We start from the raw sequence: 14,060 nt of genomic DNA on the forward strand, positions 1-14,060 counted from the left end.
TATAATATCCTGCCAGCCACTAAAATACTCATTACCGGCTATATGTTTATTGCACATAATGACAGCTTGTATATTAGACCGTATGGTTGAATTTCTTGCTTTATAAGCTTGCAGATGTGTGTGTTAGTCCATTTGTGAGCTTCAATGTATCTGTATGGTGGATGAAGGTACACAGTTCTGGATTATGCCTAATTCATGCTAGTTATGCCCGTGTGCACCAGTTCTTCATCTGCACCGTCTGTGTGAGTTTAAACTCACTCTTCTCTTGCCAAAGTGTGTCAGCTCTGCTCTGCCACGCCTGGTTAGAGATCTCTGTGAACCTGCCGCCAGGAGTCCTCATTTAATACAGCGGCCTGTTTATTGAGCTGTAAACTGGATTTTCAGAGGCTACTCTGGACACAAACCAAAGTAATCATTTTGCTTTTGTCAAGCCACAGGGCAGGTTAAGATGGAGAGCTGCCCTAAACTCACACACGTTTCCACTCCACCCCTCTCAAAAGGTTGAACCTTCCCTATTCAAGCTATTTCTGTTGTAGCCCTTCAATGCAGTTGTGGCATTTGTCATAATGCAATTCCACAACACTGTTAGAACCGAAATCAATCGTTCTCCTTCCCCCTTTCTCACTTATCATCGCTTGCCATTCTCATACATAACTGCTTTATTTCATTCTTGTTCATATGGGCTGTGTTTCTGTTCTGTTGGCAATTTTGGATATAGTTGAAACCTTGATTGTATCTTTAGGTTCAAGGAAAAAACTCAAATTAGGATTAGGCTTGGATGGCGTAATGATTTAATTGAGGAAATGTTTTTGCTGAGGTTTAAAATTCTTGTCATTCTTTAATGTTTGTTAGATTATATTGTATCGTTTTTAAATAATGACAAAAATAATGGTATTACCACAAAGATATGATTTGTAAAATTGAAGCTGATACTGTTGCATGCAAGCTGAAAAGTTGAGCCACTAATTGTAATTTCATATTTATGATAGTTGCGGTTATGTTAATGCAGTTTTGAGAAGGTGTCTTTGTTTCAAGTCTTAATGCTGAATATGTCATTTCCCCCTCTCTCATGTGTTTGTTTAACACCAGTTCAGGTGTATGTGCAGGCGAGTCTTCTTGAGCCTGTCTGCTGATACGTTATCCCTGTGACTCTTAAGTTGTTGTTGTTGTTGCTGTTGAATTGTTTTACAGCTCACTGGAGCCCACCTGCAGCCACGGCTGCTCTGCCTGTGTCAGCAATTCGTCCCTGGATCCTTATGAAAGGGATACGATCTAGACAACATTATGTTTAGTCCCCTGTCATGTCAAAAAATAACGGCCAGGCGATCAAACAGCCCAATCTCCTTTGCTGATTTGTTAAATACTGGTGCTGAATATAAAACAAAACCTGTACAAGTGTGTTGGATTCATGTCTTGCCAACCTGCATTTCAAAGTAAATAGCTTCTATTAACCACCCCCCTTAAGTTTAGTATCTGATGAAACATCCCCCACAGTAGCTACCCAGTGTATTTTTGTTTAGGTACCTGTGTGCGCTCCAGAAAGGGAGCTGAGAACACGGGAGTGCTGTGTCGCCCCATCATAAACCTCCACGATGTCATTCAGAGCTGTCTGGAAGAAGGCGAATTGACTGAAGACCACTAGAAAAGACAGATATGGACAGAAAATTGACATCAGAGCAAATTGAAATGAGCTAAAATGTGTTGCTGCAGCACAGTCACACTGGAAACTCTAAAACCCATTCAAAATAACACAGACAAATCATAAAAAGTACTCTGTAGTATCCTCATTCAAAAGGAAATATCACCAGCAATTTCAATCCAAATGTCTTCTTTAAAGCGAAGTGGATAATACTGCCAGTCATGACAACGCAACCAAAAAATTGTATTACACGACTAAATCAACAATCCTCTCTGGGCTTGATTGCTTGTCAGTGGATGAAAGGCTTTGGCAACGACAGCCAAACTGTTGTACAATGTGCGGCTAAAGCTCCATGATGGTGCTTTCATCCTTTCTACCGATACCACTGCTCATATTCAGTCCTTTCACATATAATCTTTGTCTAGTTTGCTTATATATAGCGTGTTGAAGAGAAGGATGAAGAGGATGAGGAGGAGAGGGCAGAGGGGACAGAGTACTTGTGCTCTCCATTAGGTGTAATGGCAGCTACTCTTAAAACATGACTCAGCGTCTGTTTTCTCCTACTCAGCTTCGGTGGTTTCCTTTACACGTACATCCTCTTCATCTCCATCTGATGATAAGAGATGCCAGTGGTTGCAGTGACAGCCGCCCTGTCCTCTGCATTGGGGGAAAATTGTCTATTATTAGGGCAGGTGCATCAGCCCTAATGAGAAGCGGCAAGAATGGAGGTGAGAATAATTGTGGCTCTGCAACAACAAAGTGTGTTGCCTTGGGCCTCCCTGTCATTTTCCAGGAAAATGCAAATGTGGACTTTCATAATTAAAATTTCCTCTCACTCTTTGAATCCATTGAGTAAAATATGATGCCGACAGGGTCCAAAATGACTGGGTGCCGAGTCATTTTGGAGCAGCGCCAGACCTCTGAAAGGGCATCATGACATCGACATTCAAAAGACCAGGGTTAAGTACCCAAGACACATGCCGACGTCTGCTGTTTGGTGTGATTTAACAATGATAGGACTTGAGCTTCCCCTTAGAGAGGCACAATACTGATAACTTGAGGAAAGAGAAAAGGAAACAGGGGATACAAAGAGAGAAAGACAGACAGAAAGTCAAGCCGGGAGACTTGGTGGGCAACTAAGTGAAACATGTTTGCTTCTGTATTTGCATGTTTGAGCCGTGTCATACTTCTGCATTGTTTTGCTTTCTGAATAATTTGCTGCTCCTACAGTATCAGATTACATATTGGAAGCAAGCTGTGACCTTTAAGATGGAAATGCCAAAACGTAGTGAAACTCCGGAAACTCTGGATCTTCCAGACACCAATTATTTTTTGGTTTGGTTGTGTGTGTGTGTGTGTGTGTGTGTGTCTGAGACAGACAGATTGTATGCCTGGTGTGTGAGATAGTGATTAAATTGTTCGACCAAAGTAATGTGAAAATGTATGTATGGAAATAAGACAAAATTGATATTGGAACTATCAATCACTGTGTGATTCTACTGTGTGTAGGAAAATGTGAAAAAAACAATTGCATTCAGTAAACGTCAGACTAAAGCACTTTAATTGCAATACAAGACAATGTGTGTGGGAGCTTTTACAAGTTTTCCACAAACTTGTTGCCTACTACACCTCTGCCACTAATAATATTTAGGTGTGAGAAAAAAAGCTAAAAAGTTTTCCTCTTACTTTCATTAGTTTGCACAGTACAATAATATGTGGAATTTTGTCAGGCACCTGAGCATTGTTTGAGTCTGATATGGGCCTTTTGTGCATTGTAGAATAACTGCATCTTAAATAAACACACATAATTATCCCCACAAACACAAAAATGCACAAATAAAATGGATAAAATGAACCAATCCAGTAATACAGTGCTCTTCCTTGGCTCTTACCGTAATCCTTGGGCACCACCACGGTGTACAGACAGCTTCGCGCACTGCTGTAATTGCCAGGGTAACCAGGAGACAAGACCACTCCTTCCAAACCGGAGTACTGTCCACCACATGGAGCTGGAGGAAGGCACAGAGATGAGACATGAAGAGACAGGGCAGACAGAGAAGGAAGGTCTAAAGCCAATGGCGCACGATTTCATTCCTCCACTACCTCCTGCTCGTCCATCCCCCCCCTGTTCTATTACTCCTAAATTACTTTTCTTGTCTGATTGGGTTTTGGGTGGAAGATGTCCCTGGTGGTTGCCAGAGTGAAATTGCAATGTTTTCCAAGTGTCCCTCTGGGTTAGCCTGGGTGAGATCAGGCCCGAATCTCCTCTCCTGCTTAAAGCCCCTAAAAATGCTCTATGTGTGCTCTAATCTTTGTGCAAGTGCGGATCCCATATATATATGTCAGTGTGCTTTGCTAGTTTGAAAAAAAAAAAAAGCGTGGTGTGTACTTGTATTCCACCTGACATGTAACCGAGGCCTCACACTGTGAGAGCCAGATACGGTGGCGCCGGAAATCTTTTACCAGCTTTTCAGGGGAATATGCACAGCGTGTGTCAGTCGTGTCGTGGGAACGTCAGAGAAAAGCCAGGATGACGCAGGTTTTGCCGTGTGTGTGCGAGGAGCAGATATGCAAAATACGATGCTCTCTTCAAACTGGCGATTAAATTAAAGCTACACCCTCACATCTATTAACATTAGCAAAACCCACACAGCTCCACACATACACCTGTAGGACATGGCTCTGTGCAAAATCCACATGATCATACATGCGTGTTTGCATGTGATGAATCTATAAGTGGTTTGTGTTCCTAACAGTCTCCAGATGTCAGTGTTTACCAAAGCAGATGGGTTTGGGTTTGTTCCAGCTCGGCTTGCCGTCTCCCCCTATGATGCAAGTGAGGGTTGGGTCTCCCTCTAGTGTGTAGCCACTGTCGCAGCGGTAGGTGACAGTGGAGCTCAGCTTGAGGTCGGCGCCCACCCGAGTCCCATTGCGCACCAGGCCCGGCTCAAAGCAAGACTCCCTGGGGTTCTCTGTGGAGAGAGGTAACACAGTGGAAAATCAGTGACAGAAGGGAATGTGTGTTGGTATTCAATAAAAAATATATTTTTTTTGCAACAAGCTGCAGCGGTGCTACTAGAATAGAAATAGTTTTCTGCCTAAGGTTCCTTATATTCTCACATTTCTCGCTTCCTTCCTTTCGCTTTCTGTGCTCATTCCCATTTTCCCGCAACCCTGTGCTTTCCTCTTTCAGTAAATAGATCTCACTGACTGCCACTTTTCTCTCGAGCCCTTGACGGTGCCCTTTCATCTGTGGCTGCTCGAGGTATGTATGGCTGGGGAGACAGACATGCAGCTGATTGAGAGTGGCACGCTCAGGCCCAAGGTCTGCTGACTGTACACAACCGCCTCTCACACCACGCTTCGCTGTGCAGTCAACTAGAGAAGACAATGCACATACGCAAGCTTTCTCTTGCGAACACACAAACACTGAGCCTCAACACACACTCACAACACTGTATGCAACCACATATCAATCACCACTCCTGAGGTCGTAAGAACGATGTCTCGATCAATCTACCATCACATTGTTCTTAGGTTGAAAATGTGCATGTGAGAGGAGGCCTGTCAATTTGGCACTCTTCACAACCTTACAGCTAAAATAGACATAGGAAAAAATGCCCAAAGCAATTTAGTTCAATCTTAAACACAGTTCACTCTTGTCTCACAGCAAACGTCAATATTTGATGACTTAACACGCACACAAGCACATACAAAAGGGAAGGGAAGTCAAATGTTTTCTTTTATCAGGAAAACTTCAACTTACAATTCCGTGCCTCAGACAAAATGAACATCAATATCTACCAACTGAAATCTAATTTTAAGTAGGAAACACTTCGTATTTGAAAAGGTCAATATGGATACCAACAAAGACGGCTATTTTCTTCTTTCTCGTGCAAATAGTATTTTCAAAAGTTATTTCATTATCCGTCTCAGAATTAATTCTTCATGTCAATGACAAATAATTGTTGACTATGGTTGAGTAATCGTCAAATCCTTTTTACTCATTGAGCTCCCGTTTTTAAAGCTTTATTTATCCACAGAAAAATAGTAAAACAGAACAAAATAATTTGCAGAGGAATGGTGCTGTTCTTTGTTTGTGTGAGTGCGTGTGCATAGACCCAATGCTGTCCAAAGAAACGCAGCGACATATAGTGATTATTACATGCATATTTGATTGATGGTCTCTTATGTTCCAGCAAATTTGGATAGCATATCTTAGTCTACATGGTGATTTATTCACACACAAAAAAAATGGTTATTTCCAAATTCTTAATAACAGTGGTACTAATTGGCTGATATTTACACCAAGATAGGCTATATATCATGATTAGTTGGGAGACACCAAATCATTCTATGTAAAATGAATGTGAACCTCACACAGCCCAAATGGAATGATCCTTTGTTTCATAACCACATTTTCCCGCCACGGAGACGATGCGACTGTTAGCTTTGTACTCATATCAGGCTCTTCAGAGTGAATCACTGAATAGTCGACTATTCGGGGTCGCCCAAAGAACTGATAATGTGTCAATAATGTGTAACTTCCCTTCGACTTCTTTTCAGTCTATCTTTACTGAAGATGACCAACATGTTGGAGATGATGATTGTATTAGGTTTTTTTCGTGTTCCACCGTCTGCCAGTACTCAATTTGCAACCGTTTCCTGTTGTATGCCATCAAGCAAATTCCCTTTGTGCAATTAAATAAGCATATTGCATGCAAAATCAATCTTCTGTATCCAGTGATTATAGCAAAGTCTTTGTCTAAGTGAAGTTCTCATGATTTATTGATGATCAAATGTACACATAGCACTTTGGCTAAATGCCTAGTTTCTAAGATGAAAGCTGGGGACCTGCTGACCAGACAGGTGGCTGCCCTTCACGGCTGAACAGAGTGCTGGGGCCCAGGCATGTGGTCTGTCGGCGGTCTGTCTCCTAGAGCACCTGTTCTAGACAGGTTGAGCCCTTTCATAGTCTGATGTAGACCTGGACCTTCCCTTGCTGCCTCCTCCATTAAACCAGCACACCTGTCAAGAGACAGCGGAGGCGTGATGGATGTAGCAGCAGGCATTAGGTGTGGACCGGCCCTGGACCCAAGCTAGAGTGGTGAGAAGGTCGGTCACCACAATGAAGATGGCTGATTTAAGAAGCTTTATCGCAGGACATTAGTAGGTGTGAGGGGAAATGTGCGAGTGGCATCATCTGTTCTGGAAAATACTCAAAGGAGTTTAAGTGATGTGATGCGAAGTGAAAATGAGCCCAGGTGTTAGTGAAGGGATTGGATAAGACAGATGCGAGTATCGGGGTACTTGTGTGTCTGTATCTGTCCATGTCCGTGTCTATGTGTGATATTCAAGTGTGGCTCAGGCATGGCAGGTTTTTGCCCACATATTTCTCTAGAGAGCCTAATCAGACATGGCCAGAAACACGGAAACAGAAAGCTATAACGATTGCTTGGTAAAGAGGCTGACAGCACCTCAGGCAGATTTTGTAATGCAATTTCCGGTGGCGGGCTCACTAAATACTAGCTGGGCCAACATGTCAACCTGCTTGCTTCCTCACCAACCAGATCCAAATCCACAGCCAAACATGCTTTGTGCCATGTTGTTTGTCTGAAACTGAGGAGGTAATTTATGTATTATTTGGTTATGGTTCATTAGTGTGGAGAATTGGAAGTGGGGAGAGGGAGTTGTTCTGAGCCACACACTGAGTCCATCTGCCCCAACAGATTGGCCATACAATATCACACACTCTATCACACACTGCAGAGAAGATTGCTGGGAGTGAGTTAAGGGGTAGACTCTGTAACACTGTCTTAACAAAACAATGTGCTTCAATACATTTATGTGCACTTCGCAACTGAATCACGGCGCTGCACTGCATAAACAGGTTGCGTTCCCGAAATCAGTTGAATTGCTTGTATAGATCAAATCACACCACAACACGAGCCAAGAGACGAAGAGCTCAGGGTCGATCTGGAATTGGTTAAACGTCTGATATCTTAAACAGCTCTAATTGAGGCTGGGAGATTTAGGGAGATTCAACACTGTTCTCTCAAGCATAGCCCTTAATGAAGATGCCCATTTTGATTTAGAGTTTGTTTAGCATCTGCATATTTGTTAGGAAAAGGCTTTAACACACGGGCCCTGAGGCGTTATCCTGTGAGGTTGAAGCACTAGAGCAGAAAACACAGATGTGTTGTGTTGTCCTTAAACCAACTGGCTGTCCCTCAAGTATGTATGCGATCATTCCCCACCATGGAACACACCTTGAGCACCTTGAGTAAGCAAAACAACACTAAACAACATGCTGCTAAGCATAGACATGAGACAACAAAACGTTGTTTGCTCCAATTCACGAGGAGCGTTTTGTGCAGCTGTAAAGCACTGATCAAAAAGTGCAGAGTAACACAAAGTATTAGAAAAATTAAAAGCACACATGCTGTCGGCCTTTCATTTTCATAATGTGTTCCTCGGCTACTAGAGGAGGTGGAGATCAATAATGAAGCCGAAGCAGACTATAGCACAAATGGGAGGGTGGTGATCAGGGATGCTGCAGCACATCCCGCTCTTTAGCTGAAGCAATTTTCACACCACTAATCTCACTCGCTTTGGACTAGACACAAGAGAAAGTTAAAAAGAAACAATATGCAAGGTCGATAAGCAGCAGAGGGTAAATCCATTCTCACTCTGCCAGAGGAAGAATTTTAGAACATGAATTGTTTAGGGGATAAAGCTTCAAATACTATTTAAAATTCACTGTTTTGCTCAGAATCTTAAGACGCTGGAGATAAAAAAACTGAGAACAAAAAACTCCTTCACAAAAATACGCAACATGTGAGTTTCCACTTGCTTGATAGTTTTGTCCAATTAGCCAAATACTCTTTCAACCTCCTTTAAGCAAAAAGGTGCTCACCTGTGTACTGAAGAATAAATCCATTGCTGCTGAGGGAAGCATCGCTGCGGAAAGCCAAGAAGAGTGTGTTGGAGCTGCTCTCAATGCGATCTGGAGCGTCTGTGCCATAAAAACTACCCAGTAAAGGGCTGAGGGAGTCCGGTCCATCGTAGATATGTAAGAAGTCATAACTGGGCTCCAAGCTGAACCTGGTTAAAGAAGTGTAAATACAACTTACATAAGTAGACATCGCAGCATGAGCTTTAGTACGGTATAAAGACACTTCACTGGCAGCAATTTAAATAAGAAAATACACAATGTTACCATAGGAGGCAATAGGATAGAATAAACATACATGGACACTCATAGTGTTTGTATTGTGTATTGTTGTATGAAATATGTCGGAGACAGACATGCTGGAATTAGTGCGCTACTAAAGCTTACTGGTTGAAGCTAAGAGCGATGACATAGTCCAGTGTGACAGTAACTGTCCAGTCACACTCCCTTCCATGCGGGTAAGGTTCAGGATAGTCTGGAGACAGAATCAGCCCACTAGGACCCATCAGGTTCCCACCACATGGTGCTACGGAATGGGAGAAATTGATAAGTAAATGCAGCAGTAAACATAACTCAAACACCAATTTGCTGCTGTTGTACATTCATCCAAAATCTGTTGTCAGAGTCAAAGAATTGATCAAACGAATTAAACTATGCATTAATTAAACAAGGCAGCTATTTACAAGGTCGAAATCGCCATTGTTAATTTGCATTGTTTTGTAGAGCACCAAGTGTGATCATATATTAAAAATAAAGACTGTAAAAGAGTGGAGGTCTGACTGAGAGGTCTGTTTTGCTATTGAGGGACAAGATAATCTGATTTCTCTGTGTGCTGCAGTGACTTCAGGAAACGTCTAGGGAACACAGCTATCGGGTTTGCCACTTAAGATTCACTTAAGGAGTCTGTTAAGTAATCATGTTAGGAATCTGTATTGTCGACCTGTTTTAGACCAGCAAGAGAGGCGATGCAATGGACTGAGTAAGATATACATTTTTAAAAAATCTTTATACTGTTCTTTTCTGTCTTGAAATAAAGGTGTGTATATGTGTGTGTATATATATATATATATATATATATATATATATATATATATCAGCTCCCAGAGCTTTGTACATAATCGATAATAACTTCTAAAACCAACAGGATTTCAGGATTATTAAAATGTGTGGTCATGTTTCCTATTTCCAGTCAAAATCTCAGCAGCAGACAGATTTTTTTGCTGACGCCAGAGAGCAAGGAGTTACAGTAGTCTACCTACTAGTTACAAAGTCGTAGTCCATGCAGCATGACTAGCCATAACTGATGATCGCATGCTGTTATATTACCTGTGCATGTAGGAGGGTCTGGTTTCCAGAAGAAGCGACCGTTGATCTCCGTGCAGGTAATCCTGTTGGCTCCCTGCAGAATGTAGCCGGGATCACACTGGAACACCACATGGTCTCCAGGCTCCCTGCTGTCGCCGCCACGGGTCCCATTAGTAGGCATGCCCGGGTCATTGCAGGAGGTTGCAGTGGAGACTGAAGGCGCAAGAGGAGACTTAATAATCAACATGAAAATGATCCTCAATCACAAATTGAGAAAGAGGTATTATCGTCATAGTTCAGAGGTGAATTCTTTCCACTCTAAACCCAGTTACGACCAAGCCATTCAACCAAAGTGCCACTAACGTTTCTTTCACCTCCCTCCCTCCCTCTTTTCTACTCACTAGAGAACTGCAGAGCGAAGCCCTGCTTGCTAGTGAAGAAGTCTGTGGTGAACTGCAGGCTGACGGTGTTGAAGGTGCTGTGGGCGTCCGGGGGCAACATTGAGCCACTGAGCTCCCTCAGCAGGACCCCTCCTTCCTGGGGCCCATCCCAGATCCGAAGCACATCGTGGACCTCCTCCGTGTGGTAAACCAGGAAATGCAGACTGTTAAAGACAAAGACAAGATACATTGGAGGCCATGACATTTAATAGATGACATTTAGATGAAGCCTCTGAAATATTAAGTTATTTAAACCCACACGTCTCCTTACAATACAGAGCCAGAATAAATGCTGTTAATTATTTTTTTCTCAGAGAAATATTTAAGTACGTATGCTTTGACTATTGCCACCTCATATTTATATTCTATTTTGTTCAAACAGACCTTAGGCCCTTTTAATAGAAGCTAATTTAAACAGAAGGCCATATCTTGCAGTGTTTCCGTTAACAGCTTCATTCGAGAGAAAAATGTCCATTCATTGGTGATGTGTAAAAAATCTTCCATCTTATAAAACCGCTACCATCAAGATTCAGTTTATTTCTATTATATGGAGGCAAAAATTAAAAGTCATTATAAAAAAGCAGAAAGGTAATTTCACTGTTTCAAAAATGTAAATAAGGATGAATCAGAGCCGAGGAGGAGGAAACAAAGGGATTTCATCAAACTACTGAGTATTTATTTAAGAATCAATACGCACAAGGTATGAATGTGATTGAAGGAGACAATATAAACAAAGGAAAAGACAAAACGCAGGTAAAGGTCAAGAATAAAGGAGGGAAACAAATAGTATTTCAAAGTGAATCACAGACGTCAGATCCAGAGCATCCAATGGATGTTCCACAATGTCAGTCAAGCAGAAACGTCTGCCACAGCATTTAATAGTTTGAGTCTAGACATGAGAAAGATGATGCTGTCAAAATATCTTCCCTTCACTTTGGCACAGACAGCTGTCAGCCAGCTGGTGGTCCACTGGATGTGAAATGCACTGTAGTTGTGTACTCGTGTTTGTGTGTAAACGCGAACAGCCTCAATGCAGTCGATTTGTAATGATACATTGCTTGGAGTGTATGTGTTTTGGACATGCTCAGCAAGAAGGATAGAACAAACAAGAGACTGGTAATGTTGACATTCAATGTGAAGAACTTGTTTAAAGACAAACAGTATTCTCAGCAGCTCTATCCTGCTGCACAGTCTCAAATGCTTACAAGAAATTATGAAAATGTTTGTCAGCTCATTCAATTCACGCCTTAAGATTTTTTTTCTCTGAAACACATTGCTCTCTTGCGTACCTTCAAAATAAGAGAAAACAGTGGCATGTACCGAGATGAAGGAAAACAATTCGTTTATGACAGGAAAAGAAAACATCTTCTCTTAATGTTGCTTTAAGATGATGTATGACATCTTGTCTGCGTGTTACTGAGATACTTCAATGCGCTGGGTAAATGTGAGCTCAATGGGGAACACAACCTAACATCCTGGTACTGCCGTTAAAACTTTAGAAGTTTTAGAAAAGGGCATCCCAAACCTAATGAAAATGCATGGTATTTGTGACTTCAAAATATATTTGAATGATTCAAAGAGTCATTAAAAAAAACTATTATGAAAATGATTTCATCATGAAAACTCAATAAAAAACATTTTGCCCCAAAGCAAATCCTGACTCTCCCTCATGTTTCAATAATTTCAGTTTTAATAGAAAGCAAACACCACTTAAAGAGAGCAGTCCGTAGAGCTCTGCTTATTCTACTATTTCGTCGACAAGCTTAAGCTTAGCTTATTATTAATAATCCATCCTACCAGTAGTCATTTTCTCAAAATCTGATTTCAAGTTGAACATGTTGAATGGTCATCTCTGTCCCAGTAAACCAGAGGAAATCATGCTACCTGTTTGAGATGTTAGTATCATCATCCCTTTACATACACTCAAACACAGAGCCTTGAGCTACAGATTATGCAGAGGAGAAGCAGCAACCCACTGATATGTCAGGTTTAGCAACAGGTTTCCACTGCTTCTGCATAATTGGTGTCAGACTGATGTCTGATGTGTGAGCAGTAGCCAGAGGCTACTCAACGATGTGCTGTGTGTGTGTGTGTGTGTGTGTGTGTGTGTGTGTGTGTGGATACTGTACATAACCCACTTGACAAGTCCTGTTGTAATGCCTGTGAAAGAAGTGCACATAAAACAAACAGAAGCAGACAGGTTGCACGAGTACCTATTCACGCAAATTTGCACTGACGAGTATATTTGAAGGGTATGGCGCGTACATAAGCATCCCCGCCTGGTAAACGGATGCAGTGAGAGAGACACGCGTGCATACAGTACCTACATTAACCTCCTTATCTCTGCAGAGCAGCGCATCACATGTTCCCAACTTTCACCCTCAAAGAAATGGCATAAATACTAATCCTATTATTTGTACCCATTCCTCTGCTCACAGTTCTCTTGCTAATATTCACTGAAGCATAAGTAATACCCTATGAGATATGGTAATCATTCAACGCTGTGAATGAAACATTGCAAATAAATAAACAAATAAATACATATGTGCTGCAGAGGAGATAGAAGAGAGAGAGTAAGCTAAACCTGTTTACTTCTCCTCAGTGCTCTGTGCCTCACAGACAAGCTATGTTGATTTGGTACCACACTTAAATTACAAGGCACACATCTCTGTTTTCTCTTGTGGCACTGATAATCAAACCCCTAAGTGTTTCGTCTATTAAGAGTTAGAGAAGGCACCCATTTATTTTGCTTAGGGTGGCTGCAGCTTAAAGATCAAAGACATGGGTGTCAACAACTCAGAGGTTGGAATAAAGAAGAAAATGTGAGTGTGAAAGTGATCCTTCTTTTTGAGAAGAGAAATTGAGCCTACAATGATCCAGTTGAAGACAGCAGTGCTCATTGGCAGCTCTTACCTAACAGGTGCCATACCTTTTGCAGATGTCGCATTTGCTGTTCGATATTCCACAATACATAGCTACGCAAACGCTGTGATAAAACCCTTAGGTACTATCATCTTTTTACCTATGCTCAACCTCCCTTCCCTAGACAGGAGATGCTGAGGCGTTTCACTGGATTTTCCAGCATGATTAAAAGAAAAAGAGCATGTTTTCTAATACATGTACTGGTGTGTGCCTTCCTGCATAAACTATTAATGTGCATACAGTATGTACAGTATGTGTGAAATATATGTTTATCAAGACAGCTTTGAGGATGAGACTGAGTAACAGATGGTTCCGTGCGATTTGCATGGGCAATGTCGGAATCAAGCACCGGGTCACGTGTCGGATCCATGCTCGTGTGCTGACTGATCTCTTGTGCTAATGCAACCTTCAGGACTGTCAGACACCGAGTGGCATCATGTTCTACTTCCAGATTTATGTGTTAAAAGGAAGATGGAAAGGTGGGTGGAAAGGAAGGCATACGTTGAAGGAAAGCAGAAGGTGAGGGAGGGAACAAAAACAGACCAACGTTAATCATTGCCTGGCTGCTGGAAGAAGAGGATGATGGCAGGAGGATAAGAGGTTGACGGAGAGCAGAGGAAGCTCTGAAGGATGGAGGGATTTCTGCTGAGCGGTCGGAGGGAAAGGATGGACGTGGGCTGCATGTTAGGATAATTGGTTCCTTTTATACAAGATCTAAATAGCCTATCTCTCCTTGTCACTATCTGAGAGTGAAGGCTGGGGGGGCGGGATAAGGAGATAGTGAAAAAGAGAAGATGGTGAG

General features: G+C 41.9%; 1 protein-coding gene across 1 annotated transcript in view; it reads right to left on the reverse strand.

Annotated features, from left to right (window-relative positions):
• Positions 1-14,060, reverse strand: part of csmd2 (CUB and Sushi multiple domains 2) — a 201,255-nt gene that overhangs the window by 53,302 nt on the left and 133,893 nt on the right. Inside the window, exons 27-33 of the mRNA XM_076075332.1 lie at positions 10,298-10,500; positions 9,918-10,109; positions 8,979-9,117; positions 8,556-8,743; positions 4,417-4,611; positions 3,532-3,648; positions 1,525-1,638 (exon numbers count right to left, since the gene is read on the reverse strand). Coding sequence (XP_075931447.1) covers positions 1,525-1,638; positions 3,532-3,648; positions 4,417-4,611; positions 8,556-8,743; positions 8,979-9,117; positions 9,918-10,109; positions 10,298-10,500 — 1,148 coding nt within the window. The remainder of the gene's footprint in view (positions 1-1,524; positions 1,639-3,531; positions 3,649-4,416; positions 4,612-8,555; positions 8,744-8,978; positions 9,118-9,917; positions 10,110-10,297; positions 10,501-14,060) is intronic.

This window comes from Anarhichas minor, unplaced genomic scaffold (assembly GCF_050575085.1).
Source record: "Anarhichas minor isolate MPS153535 unplaced genomic scaffold, ASM5057508v1 ptg000051l, whole genome shotgun sequence".
Classification (NCBI taxonomy): Eukaryota; Metazoa; Chordata; class Actinopteri; order Perciformes; family Anarhichadidae; genus Anarhichas; species Anarhichas minor.